Raw genomic sequence first — 16,638 nt, forward strand, 5'->3', positions numbered from 1 at the left:
TCACTTGTATTGCTATCTTCAACACAGTTGTTCACTTGGTCATTCTGCATGCTCAACACCATGGCGTCTCTCAAATATCTAGGGAAACTTCATGCAATCAGCCTGCGGAAGGTTCTGACAATGCAAAGTGGTAAAGATTTATGTTTTGCTTATTGTAACGTACTAATTTTTCTTTAATTCCTGTTGTTTCCCCCCTCTTATGTATACGTAGTTAAGGAAAGAAGATACGGGTTAGGCTACTCATCGCCCTTGAAATTACAGTTATGACTTTCGTACAGGATCCAATTCCGCTATGGAGGTCACGGTGACTTTCATAATCAGAGTGTTCCTACACTACAGTCAGGCTAAATATAGCTTGAATAACTTCAGGCGCGCAATGGTGTGTAGGGTTAGCCGACTAGCTTTAGACCGACCTCGATTACCGAGCTGAACCTCACTTCTCTCATCGGATTATCAAATTCTCCAAATTTACATATTTGACTCAGACTGAGCCTAGCCTATGTTATTATCAAATTAAATACTGAAAGCTAAAGCTTGTAAAGTTTTATCAAAGTGAGAGATGTTTTCTACAGTTCACGGTTTGGGGGCTAGTACTAGTAGTAGTACTAAGTGAAATGTTTATAGCTTTTTCCATCAAACTCTCATGGAAGCAGGACAAACTGTAGATACCATTACCACAATGGATAAGAGATAGGCTTAGCCTAGTCCAAAGAAATATATATGAAATTTAAACATTTCCTACAATTTTCAAAATACATGACAGAGTAGGAATGCAAAACATATTGTTTGCAACATGATACTCAGCCTACATAGTACAGGCTTAGGGCTAAACTTTTTAGAGGATGCCAACTATAATGGTTGCTAACTGGTTATCAAATACCTAAAGCAATTTGGAGAAATTTTGCTGAAAATACATACAGTAGCCACCTCAGGTTTGATAAGGGGTGAGGTACAGTATCTGTACTTTATCTTCCACCTTTACTAGTTCAACCAGACTTGTCATTTTTTTCTGCTGAGTTTGATGCCGAGTGTTCTCTAGGCAGCTTTTAGTCTCTCTATCTACAGTATTTAACACGCTGTGTTGTTTCTGTCCACCCACTCATCTGGTCCTTGAAGCTTGCACTTACTTTAATAGACGGTTGCTGCCATCTGTCTTAACACATCCTTCAGTACTTTCTCTGTAACCTTCCTCAAAGTATAAAGCAATATAAACCTAGAAAAGTGATATATATATATATGCAATTAAGATGCACCTCTGGTGTGTAAAGGCCTGTTATTTGGAGAACAGCAGGTCTTAAAAATAAAATAAAGTAAGAAAGGGTTTGGTGTAGTTGATGAATTGCCAGCAATGGTTTTCATCAGTCAGCATTATGGGAAAGAAATATAATAATAATAATAATAATGTGCCAATATCCATTAAGGCTTTTATTTCACTTCGCAAGACAGATGTAGAACTGAAATGTCTGGTTTCCCAATAATTGCCTTAAAATGATCGTACACATGTGAAACGATTAAACCACCAACTGGAGTTGGAAAGTAAAGGTGTGTGAATCATAACCATAATATTTGTTGCTGTATCTTTTCTATTTCATTCAAAAGAAAGGTTTATACATGTACCATAACAGGATATTTTCTTTCTCTTCTCAGGGACTGCTGTGAAGAGGCATTTTTCTGTAACATCTGCAGCTGGAGGTACAGTATGGGTGGTTATGTACTAAGCAGCCACAAATTGATAAATACAGTACTGTACAGTGTGCATTGCTCCTATTGTGTGTAACAAGTGTAATATCATGTTGATCTGATTCTTGTCATATTGGCTCTTAGACAACCTTACATTACAAGTTCATTGATGTTAATTGCTGTAATTCCAGAATATCCAGGTTCCAATACGTCTCTGATTTGTAGTGATTTTGCTCTATCATGGTTGTAAATCGAGGAAGGGGATTTCAGTTTGTCCGCAGTGAACCTGTTCTCTCTTATTTGAAAGCACAGCCTTTTTGTTACTGTACTTTGAAACTTTGCAAAAGGCACACCTTTAATTGAACTGAATACTGTGTAGCCTGCAGGTTCATAGGGACCTCAGGGGGTGGGTTGTTTTTTGTTTGAACATTCAAGTAAGCGATTGTTATGATTGTAATGCAGTACCTGAACAAGGAGAATGATTTGGGAACTTCCCTAATGCATGTAGCAGGGAAAACGTGATCTGGTATCCCATCACAAAGTGCTATGCAAACTGGTCAGATTGCTACTGTATACAAATGCAAAGATTTATATATTATAACAGTCTTTAGTACACCTGAACAATAGTATCTTAAATGTCAGATAAAGTTTAAACACTAATTATGATTCCTTGTATAATCTGAAAAATGTTGACTGTTTTTGAAAAGGTTGGACAGTTGTATATATTTAAGGGTGACAAAATAGTTTGCCTGTAGGCCTGCTGAAGAATTAGAAAACAGTTCTCGTTTACATGTTTTTCTACTTTCAAACTTGTTGTGTTCCTGTATTTTTGCATGACAAATGGAATTGCACATCCTACAGCTGGGGGCGACTACTGGTCTTTCAAAATGCTTTCTTCCATTTAATCAGAATAAGTTATTGATTGAAATATATTCAAAATGTGGGAAATGAAAGTGTTGCTCTTTGTCAATATGCTCTGTTAAATTGATAAGGTTTACTTTTCACTTTTAGTTTCAGCTGGTGAGCACATCAGTTATGAGGTCACAGATGGCATTGCAGTGGTGAAGATGGACACACCTAACTCTAAGGTAAGTGGAACGGGAGATCCGAGTTAAACATTTAAGAGTTTTGACGATGGAAAAGGAGGTGTCCGAAACAAACAAAATCATATTAATATCTGTCAGTTCCATTCAAAGGTATTTCCAAATTTTCACTAACTGTTGATCTCATTACAGTATCCTTAGGAGTATCCTTTTAGAATCTGTCTTATTTCTCTATAAAAACTTAAAAGTAAACATATCTATAACTTCTAATGAGAGGTATGATCCAAAAAGCACCAGAAACGATAGATAACTGCCTTTAAAAAGTGTCATTTAGCCTTTGAAGAAGATTCTGCTAGGATCGAAACGTCAGGCAAACTTACTTTTACACATTCTCTTACACAGGCTCTCTAGTGGATAAGCAGTTTGCTATCAGTTTTATTTTATTTTAAAAAGTAATGGCAGCGATGTGTAGCTTTGGCTCTTAATTCCCCATATATGTTGATAATTGAAAAGTATCTTACACGTCAAATTTAAGAGTAGCGTTGGATCATTGCTATAAAATAAAAGCAGTTTTCATTTTACAATGAGAATAACTTTTACTCACTTCTAGGTGAATGTCCTGTCAGAAACTTTTGGCAATGAGATGGAAGCAACGCTAGATACTCTCATCGGAGATGATGCGGTTCAGGGTGTCGTCCTCATCTCAAAAAAGCCAGGATGTTTCATAGCTGGAGCAGACATAAAGTAAGTCTCTTTCATCGCAATATATTTCAAGTGTGGAATCAGTTGATGATGTACAGTCACCCGTTCTCCCAATTGGAGAGATGTTGAATCAGGAACCACCACAACTAGAAAATAGAAACAATAATTAATACTTGGTTTACACCAAATAGTACTGCGTAGTAAACATAGTATATACATAAAACCTAAATAATCTTGGGAAAGGTAAAAGCATAGCAAGAACGAATATTTAGTTCTGGTTGTGTCCATAATAACATGCATACTTAAAGAGTGAGGGGGATGGGGAGGGGGAAGCTACAGCACTGGTGCCTGAGTCAATTACAGAGCGGGGGAAATATGTGATGAAGAATTATTATAATATGAATAGTGTAAATTATAATTATAAAACAAATATAATTTTTCATAGTGTATAATATTTTAGGATAAATTAAAGACTTCGAAAGGAGGGGGGCCAGTGATCCTGGCTGGCAATGTCCCAGCTCAAGGGCAGCAGGGTGTATTTCTTGTCCTTAAAGACATAATTCCACTTTCTTATTCTCTGAAGTAACTTAATGCAATGTTTATACTGTATAAACTATGCAAGGTTTCTTTTCACCCCTCTGCAGTGTTACTTGCTATACAGGCAAAGATGTTATTCTCACTCCTTATTCCAAATTTTAAATGAGTTTTTATTCTTTTTGTTTTATTGCCTTATTTTTACAGCATGTTGGGTAGCTTCAAAACAGCCGAAGAGGTAAGAACAGCCCCCCCCCCCTCACCCATTTTTGGTTCTAGTCATTAATTATCCTTTGCTCTGTTCCAGATTTGATTATTGTTAGACTTTTGCAGACACATATACAGCAGTTTCATTTATTCATTTACTGGTTTTGAAGAGCCCATGTTAACTTAAACACTAGATAATATGGGAAGGTTTATACAATCCTGCTGCTTATAACCATGTACATTTCTGCCCTACAGTATGTACATTATTTGGGGTACAAATTGTAACCTAATATCATTAACAATTAATTGGTGTTTAATAGTTTTTCAAGTATTTTCACATCTTTCTTTGAAAGGTCTGATTAATACATAAAATTCTCCTGTGGTATTTGTAGCTTATTGCTAAATAGGATATTCATAGTGCTAATACTGTCAGTACCAATGCTTTGAAGCTGGTCATGAAAGTACTGTTAGCGTGCCAAACAAATGTCATTTGTGCTATGCATAGTAGTGTATTTTATGTGATATTCCAAGTTGCACATTTTTTTGCTTGTTTACTTTCCATTTCTGTTGTTATTACTATGTTGTTATCCTACTACTGGAGCTGAACGTAATCTGTTTTTAACGTTGTATAAAAAGGGTTTATGAAATTCCCTCTAGTAATCACAGTATCAAAAGTGTACACAGCTGGGCCCAAATCTTTACAGCTGGGCCCAAACTTGACAGCTGGGCCCAAACTTTATATCTTGGATATATTTCCATCTTTCTTTCCTCTGTTTGATAGGTTCGAGAGGTGTCAAGAAACGGACAAATCGTCTTTGAAAGAGTTGAAAAGAATCCAAAACCAGTAGTGGCGGCCATAAGCGGGACTTGCTTGGGAGGTGGACTTGAGGTAGGCACTGTCCCCCCCCCTCCCCCATCATGTTGCACCTCATTCATGCCAGGCTATCTGTCAAGAAATCATATTCTAAATATGGTACACTTCATCAATAGTTAGATAATAAAACCTTCAGCCACCATCCCCATGACAAAATGTTGTTGGCATGCATTACAGAGCTGACAACTTACCCTTGTTTAAAGTGCCATGTGTTTGCATCTAGGTAAAAAAAAAAACTGATGTGATGATACATCAGGGCTTTAGACTTCAGTAGAAGGAATTTAAATAATAATAATATACCACTAACGTTTCAAATGCTTGCTCTGCTTAGGAGTAAATTGATGTATTCTGTTCAGCCTTAGCATCCACCAGAATTGATGGCCATTTTTGCAATGTAGTTTGCATCTTCATTTTCCACGGTCAATCATCTGCTGCACAGCTTTTCTGTGCGATCGTACGTATAAACGTTTTTACATTTTTTCAAAGGTTGCTCTCAGCTGTCATTACAGAATCGCTATGAAAGATAAGTCTACTATCCTCTCAGCACCAGAAGTCATGCTGGGACTACTCCCTGGAGCAGGAGGAACTCAAAGGTTACCTAGACTGGTAGGTGATTGACAGATAACTTGTCAATAGTAGAAGGATGAGATTAATATCCATTTTCCCCACATTTTGCAAACATCTTTGTAATGCAGTGTACTAGCCATCAACTGCCTCTTCCTCAAGCAATACAATTTAAAGCCCCATTTTGTATTTGATCTTGTATGTATGTACGTATATGTATGTTAGATCATCCTGCAAGCAGGAACTCGCTAAGAAGCCATCATTGGCTTATCCAAGCCGCAAGCTGACCGAAGTCAGTCTCTTAGACTCATATTTAACGTCCATGATTATGAATTGTCAATTGTCAACAACTCTGTAACTGGACAACATACATTAATCTTGGAGTGACTCGAACTCGGGACCTTATGGCTAACCACTGGTTAACCACTGAGCTAACACTTCACAGTCTAAAGATTTTGTTCTTTTCTTATTTTTGCTCTTTACATTTATTGTGTAGTTAATAATCACACAGTCATAATAAGTTATTTCTATGCCAAATAAAAAAAATAATAATAACAAGTTGGCTGGAATGAAAGGATTGATTTAGCCTGTCATCCTTGAGTGCTCTAAGGTCTGTGTATTTTAAGGAAATTTAAGATAAAACTAAGATGATATTTAAAGGAAGTCATTCTTTGAATTTAAGTATAAATCAACTGTTTCTTCTCATGAAATCTATTTGTTTTCATCAATCTTTGTTTGTTTAATTCCTGTTTGTGTTGTTTGCTTTTATTATTTGTAGATTGGGCTTCCAAATGCATTGGATATGATGTTGACAGGCAAAAATATCCCGGCTCAGAAGGCTAAGAGCATGGGTTTGGTTCATCAGTTGGTAGACCCACTAGGTAGGCTACTAGAATCCATCGTACTATTTACCTAATTAAATATCCCTGCTCAGAAGTCCAAGAGGATGGTTAGTTTATTAGTTGTTAGACCCACTAGGTAGGCTACTAGAATCCATCATACTATTTACCTAATTAAATATCCCTGCTCAGAAGTCCAAGAGGATGGTTGGTTTATTAGTTGGTAGACCCACTAGGTAGGCTACTAGAATCCATCGTACTATTTACCTAATTAAATATCCCTGCTCAGAAGGCTAAGAGCATGAGTTTGGTTCATTAGTTGGTAGACCCACTAGGTACTGTAGGCTACTATAATCCATCATACTATTTACCTTATTAAATATCCCTGCTCAGAAGTTTAAGAGCATGGGTTTGGTTCATTAGTTGGTAGACCCACTAGGTAGGCTACTAAATTCTATCATACTATTTACCTAATTAAATATCCCTGCTCAGAAGGCCAAGGAAATTAAGCCAATTAAATATTAAGCTAATTAAAGCCAATTAAATATATTGCATTTTTAACAATTTTATTTCAACTGTGTTTTAAGCATGGAAATACAAAAGAAAGTAAAGACCCATTTGAAGAAATGGAAAATCATTTTTACTGAAGGTTACCTCTTTTCCCCCCCCCTTTTTCAGGACCAGGGTTACATGATCCACAAGAGGGATCATTGGCATATCTGGAGAAGGTTGCAGTGCAAGCCGCCAAGTAAGATCATTTTCCATTGCAGTTTTTGGCTTTTATGATGTAATTATACATAAAAATAAAATATTATAAGACCATGGTTTAGATAGACTACCTTTAAATCTATGGAAGCTCTACCAGTATTTGATGTATTCTGTCCCTCTCTTACCCCCTGTCCCCCTCTCTTTTACCCTATTTGACCACATTTTCATTATAAATAGAGAGAAAATGATATAATATAAAGAGAACTGTTAGCAAACTTATGACAATGCACTTGTCATTTAGCATTTGAAGAAGATCCTGCTAGGATCGAAACGTCAGGCCAACTTACTTTTACACATAATATAAAGAGAAAGTATGGAAGTGTGCACATTTTTATTTTATTTATTTTTTATTTATATTCTTTATTGAATTTTTAGGGACTTGGTTGCCAAGAAGATCAAGACCACCAAAGAAAAAGGGATGATGCAGAGTAAGTCACTTCTGTGGGTTAATTTGTTCAACTGTGATCTCATTGAGAGCCTGGTGGCCAATTGGCTAAGGCGTCGGACTCGTGATCCAATGATTGCTGGTTCGATTCCTGCCTAGTTCATTATGTTGTGTCCTTGGGCAAGATGCTTTATCTCACTTGCCTTTCTCCACCTAGGGGTTAAATGGGTACCTTTGATGTAACTCGTCATTGGGCGCAGTATATAACTGCTGCCGACTGGAGGGATTGTCTCTGGGACAGGTTATCATTGACCAGGGGTAATATAATGTCTGTCAAGTGCTTTGAGACCTATCACTGGTATAAAGCGCTATATAGAAATCAAATATTATTTTAATATTATTATGATGGTGAGGTAAAGTAGTTTCACAGGTCACTGAAAAAGAGTTTGGACTGGCATCGACGATTAAGATTAACAGTGGATCTAAAAGATTATGCACAAAAGCATATATTAGTATTGTACAATGTCGTTATGTGACAGAAACAAAGATTTGAAGATCTCAGGGCTGTAGCAAAGTAGGTATAACAAAGAACCGGGTATGAGAAACGAATCTATGCAAATGTGTATACTTGAAAACTGTATTAGACACTAGATCTCTTGATATAGAAGTAAATAATAACAAAGTACTGTTCCTGCTTAATTACCAAATGACTGAAGAATACTTTACAAATTAACGAAGACAAAACAAATCTTTTGAATCAATACATCTGCAACAGTATATCTGTGTCAATACATCTGTATCAATACATCTGAACAGCACAAAATAATGAAAATATTACCACAAAATTTTCTGAAAAAGATGACTTCAATTTCTCAATAAGATTACATCAGTAAGAAAGGAAAGGAAGAAAGTCAAAAAAATGAAGGAAACACTTTCATAAATTTCTGTCATTCCATTTAAACTAACGTCGAGAATCTTTCGTTCGGTATTACTATTTAAGAATGAATCACATTTAGAATTATGACCAACGACTGACTGTAGCGGGAGTTTGACAAATGTTGCCCTCCACTCGCTCTATGCCACTACATTGTGTAGCTGTGGGTGACGATGTTTCAGACACCAAGCTTAATGTTTATAACGTAAAAATAAGAAGTTTTAAAGTGGTTATAATTAAATATAATCCAAAGATTATTTACAGTGGTACCACCCAAGGAGGCTCTGGCAAGCTTAATATAATATGCAACCTTTAAATTCCCTTAAATTATGCACCTTTAATTCATTGCATTACATTTAGGAGAAGTAACATCATTTGATTCCTGATCCAATATATATTTCTTTCATCCATATAATTTCCAGAGCTTCAGGATGCTGTCATGGGGACCACGTTTGTCCAGAACCAGATCTACAAGAGAGTCCATGCTATGGTCATGAAGAACTCAAAGGGACTGTATCCTGCTCCTCTCAAAATTATTGATGTAAGCCTTTTCACCCTCCATCGAATCGCTAAACAAAATCGTTATTCCGCGAGTGTTTGTTTGTTTTTTTATTGATGGAAGATAGCTTACAGAGAAATGCACCAGCACCAGGTAGTTCAGTATAACCCCTAACAAAGCCATGGCAGCATCAATTGAACTAGGTAGTTGATCAAATGAAATATAAGAAGGTTTGCAAGTGAATATAAATAACTCTGTTGGGATCTAATTGGTAAAGATCACAGAAATGCCATTTACTAACCTTGAAATGTTATTGGAGAGTATCAAGCCGATCTCAATGACGTTTTTTTTTTAGTTTAATTTTTTACTTTTTACTTCTTTTTTTTTTTAGGCGGGGGGGGCGATTTTATTTTGCTAGGTTGTTTTATTTTTCTATGTATGAATGGTAAGAACCCACTTCAAGTTTTTTTGTTTTGTTCTACTGTTGTGTTAAAACTCAGTGAATGATCTTATGATCTTACAACCCAGTTAGTATTGTACATAATGTTACGATGTTGAGTGTACCTTGATTTTGTATGATCAATTACAGGTCGTAAGGACCGGTCTAGAGAAGGGACTGGAAGCTGGATACTTGGCCGAAGCTCAGGGATTTGGGGAACTGGCCATGACACCCCACTGCCGTTCTCTGATGGGCCTGTATCACGGCCAGGTGAGTCTTAGCTGCAGCCTTTCGGTAGAATTATGTTAATATTAGTATTTTTTTCTGATCTGATCCGGTCTGGCAGTTAGCAGAGGGTTGCTTCAGAACTCCAGAGATGCCAACCGGTACGGTTTTATCGTATTTAGTACTATAAAACAAGTGAAATACGATAATACAATATTGCCTCTTGAAAATACGATTTTTCATCTTTCCAAAAAAAAAATTATATATATATATATATATATTTTTTTTTAAAGGAAGTGGAATCTCATAGAAACATGTACAAGTAACCCCCCAAACCCTGACAAACACGTTGAACAGCGAGCCTTCATGGGGGGAAATACGCGGAATCGGCAGCTTTACAATTTTCTCATTAAATGTTAATGAAAAAGCAAACATTTTACTTGCCCGTTCTTACCAGTCAAACATTTTTCTGACATTTTACTGGCCTGGGGCCAACAGGCCAGTGGTAGTGTCAAGTTTTCGTGAAAATCTGAGTTTTCTCTCCAAAATCTGATTTATTAGGATATTCAGTCTGTTTTTTGTGTCAAGAGGTTGGCATCTCTACATCTCATCCTTGTTTTGTTTGTTTGTACTAGGTTGCCTGCAAGAAGAATAGTTTTGGTAAACCTCAGAAGGAAGCAGAGACAATTGCTGTGTTAGGAGCAGGACTGATGGGTGCTGGTATAGCCTCTGTCAGCATTGATAAGGGTATGCACACAATACTGAAGGATGTTACACTACCAGCTGTAGGCAAGGGTGAACAACATGTCTATAAACAGTAAGTCTGGGTCTGAGTCCGTCCTTATTATGGCACGCTTAGCATCGCATGCTCAAGTATTGTGACACAATCAATTATCTTATAGGCTTGGCAAGTTTTACAGGATGCACTCAAGTATTGTGACGTAATTAATTAACTGTGGGCTTGGCAAGTTTAGCAGGGTGCGCTCAAGTATCGTGACTTAATTAATTATCTTGGAGGCGTGGCAAGTTTTTAGCAGGGCGCGCTCAAGTCTTGTGATGCATTTAATTATCTTGTAGGCTTGGCAAGTTCAGCAGGGCACACTCAAGTATGGTGACATAAATGGATCTTGTGCTTATGGAAAGCTTAGCATTGCATACGTATGTATGGTAACATAAATGGTTATCTTAGCAAGCTTGTGAAGTTGAAGACGCTGGTTGCACTGCATACCCACCCTTCTTCTTCTTCACACCAAATATTTTTGCAAAGTTGCTCGATGTTCTCTGGGAGGTCTGTGAAGTTTTAGACAAGTTTTGGACTTAATTAGCTGGCATTTATCCTGAACATTGTATAACATTAATGACTTCACATTTATGAATGGCAAGCCTGACTGTTTAGGTCTGGATTAAGTTGGAAAACATAAGAACTTGTAATAATAATCCAACAAACAAAGTAGCTTCTGTTTAAGGGTATTGACAAGGAAAATTAATCTGCAAACCCAGCGAGCTGCTTACACATATCTAGCCTATATGCCAGCTAGATTTAGAGACAGCTTCATATGGTGCAGCCATCTGTAGCAATGTGTATATATTACCAATATAGTGTGATTATCTTGACCTTTTCATTTTGTTTCTCAAATAGTTTAGCTTTTATAAAGGTATAAAATAGAAATGTTGATGGACAAAATATGAAATACTTGGGGGGGAGGGGGCATGTGATGTGTTTTTTAGTCAAAGAAACCAATTTGATCAGAGATAAATCAACAAGAAGAGCAAGTAAAGCTTTTGAAGATAATTTGCCCAGATGACATCACAGACCCCCCCCCCCCCACAACTATGATCCAACTTCCTGGAGTAGTTGAAGGTTTAGCCAGACAAAATACGTTACATTCAATCAAACATATCTTAAGTTAGGGGCAAGATATTGGGATGGGTTGTTCAATTAGCAGTGTCAAATTCTCTTCAATGTATGTGTCATGTTGTTTGCCAGAAAATCATTATAAGACCTCCTGACAATAGCGACATATCCTGTGGACTATGTTGTATTTTGTTGCATGACAACAATCAAATGAAAACACTCTTTCCTTGTTATCAACAGATTGGATGGAAAGGCGAGGAAGAAGAGGATATCGAGGTAAGGCCATTTTACTGTAACAGGCAGGAAGTTCATGTTACAAGCATGAGCTTTTCCTGTGAATGCGCTGAATATCTGTGATTTCTTTTCTACCTCAGGGACAAAAACTATTATCCTAACACACTGTAGCATACGCAAACTGGAGCCTATACCGCAAGTCTTGCAAAGTTCCGTGATTTTTTTTTTACCCCAGGCCCATACCTGATGTTAAATGTGCTGCTTGTTGAAGCTTTCTGCGGTATGGTGCCTCACAAATGTAGGCATTTGAGGATTCCATATGCACAAAGTAAAGCTGTTAGTTTAGTTTAGTAGAAGAAAAGGATCAGGAGGGACACTCAAGTCCCCATCAAGGACCCTATAGGAGAGAAAAAAAAAAAATACCGAAGACACAAACACTCAGGCCCGATTACAATGCTTAAAGTGCTTGTCCAAAGCGTTCTTAAACTCATTCACACTACTTGCAAGTACAACTTTCTCAGGCAAACGGCTGTGCGAGGGAGTGAAACTATCCTATACCTATCTTTGTACAGAGCTTCCCAAGTGATTTTTACATCAGGTACAATGCAAGTAACTTAAAAAGTTTTAAGTCATAACATATTTAAGGCATATTTAACATGTTACCCTTTACGATATAAAGTCTAATCAAGCACAGGTCGGAAACAAGGAAATTCTGGTGTAAGTCATCTTAGTTCATGTCCCATGTTATGCTGCGATGTTTTGTACAAATGCTAAGCGCTCTAGTGCGCATCACTTGACATGACACAGAAATCTTGCAAGTACAGGCCTCGAATGGAAGCATGTAACATCCTTTTGCTAAAGAACGTTGAAACAAAGAAAACTGTAACAAGAGTCTATTTATTTGCCTTTGGTCAAATGAGCTTTGTAAGTGATTCACAACTAGATCCAACAGTTAATGACACATCAGCAGGTTTGTACTGTACTAAACTGCTGCACCTGCCTTACCCCTACTTTCCTGTTGTGCCATATCCCTCTATTCATTGTGAAAACCTTCCTCTTGTTCTGTTTCGATTGCAGCTTTGAAAGGGACACTATCTTGTCAAACCTGAGCCCCCAGATATCCTACGAGGGATTCGACAAGGTGGATATGGTGATAGAAGCTGTGTTTGAGGATATCGGCATCAAGCACAAGGTCCTGAAGGAAGTCGAACAGGTAAAGGAATATTGTCTAAGGTTATCTGGGGATTATCCCAGGATTATTTCATCTATACCAAGGATGATTCCTGCTTGCATTATTCTGTGTCATTACAGACAAATTATCTCATTAAGGGAAAGCTTAATTGGTTGTGATGAGGGTAGTTCTTAAATAAAAGTAATCTATTCCTTTTCACAGTATGTTAAATCAGCATTCCGCAAACCCTTAGGCCTACAAGTCAAAATCTTCATATAATCTCTAACTAAAGATGTAATGCTATGAAGTATATTCAACTGCTGGACATTTCTAGTACAGACATAGTAATCACTTTATTTATTTTCTTCTTTCACAGCATATTCCAGAACACTGTGTGTTTGCCTCCAACACTTCAGCTTTACCAATTGCGAAGATTGCCGAGGCTAGTAAAAGACCAGAAAAGGTATGTTCACATGAATTACTATAGTTGTAGTCAGTATATTTCTCAGTGGAAAGTATACAGTTAATTCTTCATGTGATATTCAGTACCGTCCCTATAACATTTTTAGGCTGTAATATTTTTAAGCTGTAATAATTTTAAGTTGTAATATTTTATGCGATTTTGTGAAGTGCTTTGAGATCACTGTTTGATGTAAAGGGCTATATAAGAATAAATTATAATTATATTATTATTAACATAGACCTGTGTAATACCAAGGTAACGCATGTAATACCATTGTGTTTCCTATATATCTTGAACTCTAATACAGAGTGCATGATTAACCCTAGATAGACCTGTAATTCTCATAGACTGTTTCTATATGTCAATCCAATTGCTGCTGGTTTGTTATGGTTGAAGTGATGAGGTGTGATCTACATTATTCAAGGTAGATTGCAGTATAAATTACCCACAATTAAAAGGGAATGTAGTTAACCTATAAAGGAATATATTATTACTAAATTATGTAATAAAGTAAGTTCTTACTCTTATGAATTTTAAATTGATCAAGTAAGACATGATTTATACATTAAAAGTGTTCAACAATGACTACTTTTGTATTGGATATACAGTAACTAAGTAACCAGCTAGAATCAGTTGCATAGTTGTTGATAGATCTTAGATCTCTTAGTGATTGTGAAAATTACATAGCTTTGTGAAATAGAAAGCTACGACCCAATGCAACATACACTTATACAAAAAAAATTATTAAACCCTAACTGAGAAATGCCTTATGAAAGCTTTTATCTAGTGGCCCCTTAGGCCCACGACTTCCATGAGGACTGAGCCACTACCCATTATACCCTCCCCCCCACCCTCCCCCTCCCCCATGCTCAGAAGGCGTAAAAGCTAGTCTGGACAATGGAATTTATGCTCATTGGCAAGCTACAAAAATTGTAGATAGCTTTCCGATGTCTGGAAAAGTTCCACGATCCAACAGTTTTTTTTTTTAAACCCATATGTCCATCGTGCTGGACAGTTTGCATGCCTTAGCTGTGATTGATAATTTAATGGATATTTTAGTTGGAATTTATAGGACATTTAGTTTATGGGAATAAATCATTTTTTTGATATTATTATCAGGTGGTAGGAATGCATTATTTCTCACCTGTGGAGAAGATGCAGCTCTTGGAAATCATCACCACAGATAAGACGTCCAAAGATACAGCAGCATCTGCTGTCCAGGTGGGCCTGAGGCAAGGTAAAGTGGTCATTGTGGTGAAAGATGGGCCAGGATTCTACACTACTCGCATCTTGGGACCCATGCTGTCGGAAGTTGTCAGGATGTTCCAGGTGAGAAAACATCCTCACGTTCACCTCTGGATATGAAAGCATTTTGTTCTTTGTGTTTAACAGTGTTAAACGTTTCAACATGTGAAAGTTTCCTTTAAAATTAAATGGATAGAAGTCTTCAAAGAATTAGGAAAATAGTCTGAAATTATGAAAATGACTTGATGTGAGAATAAAATGAACAATTAAATCGTGAAAATATTTCTTCTATTCATCAAGTCAGAATTCATTTGGTGACAATTTCTAGGAGGGTGTCTCGATAACTTTTATTGAGAATAATAAATTCCTTGCTTGAGACGGTCAAAACCATCACATGTGTGTGTGTGTGTGTTAGGAACTGTTTTAATTTTTCTTTGTGTCTAACCTTTACCAATTCTAGGAGGGTGTTGGACCCAAGGAACTCGACAAGATGTCCACAGACTTTGGTTTCCCAGTGGGCACCGCCACATTGGCCGATGAGGTTGGCATAGATGTAGCTGCACATGTGGCAGAATACTTCAAGACAGCATTTGGGGAAAGGTTTGCTGGTGGAGACATCAACGTCCTGAAGGAATTAGTACAAGCAGGCTTCCTAGGTAAGTTGATCATGAAGCAGGTATCTGATGTAGAATGAACTCTCTTATTGAGCGCAGCTAATGAGCTGGAATAGTTATCAAAATGGCATTGACAGTGCTTGCTTAGAAGAAGGCTGAAGCCTTAAAGATGGGGGGGGGGGGGCGGGGGGACATGCGATGAATTCCTCTCATACTCTGCAGAATGATTCTTGGGATATAACAAAATATACTCAGAAAGGTTGAACACAAACAGTTAATTGATTACGTACTAATTAGCTAAAATCAATGTGTATTTTCACATAGGAAACGACTGGTTTTTCACTAATATGCAAATTACAGGACATGTACGGAGTGAAGGAATTTTCATCAGATTCTGAGCCCTCTGTCTCCATCTCGAAAGGAAGATAGGGCACTGCCATGGCTGTCTAATTTGGCTGTCTAATTTGGCTGTCTAATTTTTATTTGGCTGTCAAATTTGGCTGTCATGGCTGTCTAATTTTGTGTTGTGTTTCAAGGTTACGCAGAAGTGTTATGTTTTGGACTTATCTGCGCTGCAAAACTGTGCGTCTTCAAATTTGCATACGAACGGGACAGTGAGTTCAATTACACAAAAATTGTCTTCAAATACCGCGAAATTTAATTGATGGATTTTAGCAACGGAAATCTTCATGAACAAGTCAGGATTGACCTTAGGTGTTTAAAGTATGACTAGTGTTTTATTTTTAAGTGTCACCAGACCTTTAAGCCGCATCTGGTGTGCTCAACTAATAGAACTTTACTTGTTGACACTGTAATGTTCATACCAACTTTTATGTGCAAAATTATTGATAAAAGTATCTGCATTTCAAAAAAAAAAAAAATTCTTACATAAGTGCCATATTTATAATTATGAGACTAAATGCAAAAAGATACCCAGTTGGTTGGGCGGAGTCGGGGGACAGTCTCAAGCAATTGCAGTCACTTGCAGTCAACTTCATTTGGTATTTTCTCTCGTTTACAGGCCGCAAGTCTGGAAAGGGCTGTTATGTTTATGGCAGTGGCAAAACACGAGAGGTGAACAGCGAAGCAGTAGAAATCCTTAAGAAATTCACGCTAGCTAAGAAAGGAGCAGACACCACAGAAGATCTCCAGATGAGGCTAGCAAGCAGGATGATCAACGAAGCAGTCATGTGTCTGCAAGAAGGCATCCTGGCTAATCCTGTAAGTTAAACTATTTACCAGTACCCTTCTATGCTCTGTGGTTTCTGTTCCTGGAACATGTGTCTGCAAGAAGGCATCCTGGCTAATCCTATAAGTTAAACTATTTAGCAGTACCCTTCTATGCTCTGTGGTTTCTGTTCCT

General features: G+C 37.3%; 1 protein-coding gene across 1 annotated transcript in view; it reads left to right on the forward strand.

The window, feature by feature from the left end:
- LOC139973063 (trifunctional enzyme subunit alpha, mitochondrial-like) overlaps window positions 1-16,638 on the forward strand; it is a 20,603-nt gene continuing 3,965 nt past the window's right edge. The window contains exons 1-19 of the mRNA XM_071979429.1: window positions 1-130; window positions 1,648-1,692; window positions 2,692-2,768; window positions 3,334-3,467; window positions 4,167-4,197; window positions 4,948-5,055; window positions 5,527-5,646; window positions 6,383-6,485; window positions 7,122-7,191; window positions 7,587-7,639; window positions 8,953-9,071; window positions 9,619-9,738; window positions 10,329-10,510; window positions 11,789-11,824; window positions 12,860-12,995; window positions 13,330-13,416; window positions 14,536-14,745; window positions 15,122-15,317; window positions 16,297-16,496. Coding sequence (XP_071835530.1) covers window positions 49-130; window positions 1,648-1,692; window positions 2,692-2,768; window positions 3,334-3,467; window positions 4,167-4,197; window positions 4,948-5,055; window positions 5,527-5,646; window positions 6,383-6,485; window positions 7,122-7,191; window positions 7,587-7,639; window positions 8,953-9,071; window positions 9,619-9,738; window positions 10,329-10,510; window positions 11,789-11,824; window positions 12,860-12,995; window positions 13,330-13,416; window positions 14,536-14,745; window positions 15,122-15,317; window positions 16,297-16,496 — 2,109 coding nt within the window. The 5' untranslated portion in view covers window positions 1-48. The remainder of the gene's footprint in view (window positions 131-1,647; window positions 1,693-2,691; window positions 2,769-3,333; window positions 3,468-4,166; window positions 4,198-4,947; window positions 5,056-5,526; window positions 5,647-6,382; window positions 6,486-7,121; window positions 7,192-7,586; window positions 7,640-8,952; window positions 9,072-9,618; window positions 9,739-10,328; window positions 10,511-11,788; window positions 11,825-12,859; window positions 12,996-13,329; window positions 13,417-14,535; window positions 14,746-15,121; window positions 15,318-16,296; window positions 16,497-16,638) is intronic.

The sequence above is a fragment of the Apostichopus japonicus genome, chromosome 9, assembly GCF_037975245.1.
Source record: "Apostichopus japonicus isolate 1M-3 chromosome 9, ASM3797524v1, whole genome shotgun sequence".
Classification (NCBI taxonomy): domain Eukaryota; kingdom Metazoa; phylum Echinodermata; class Holothuroidea; order Aspidochirotida; family Stichopodidae; genus Apostichopus; species Apostichopus japonicus.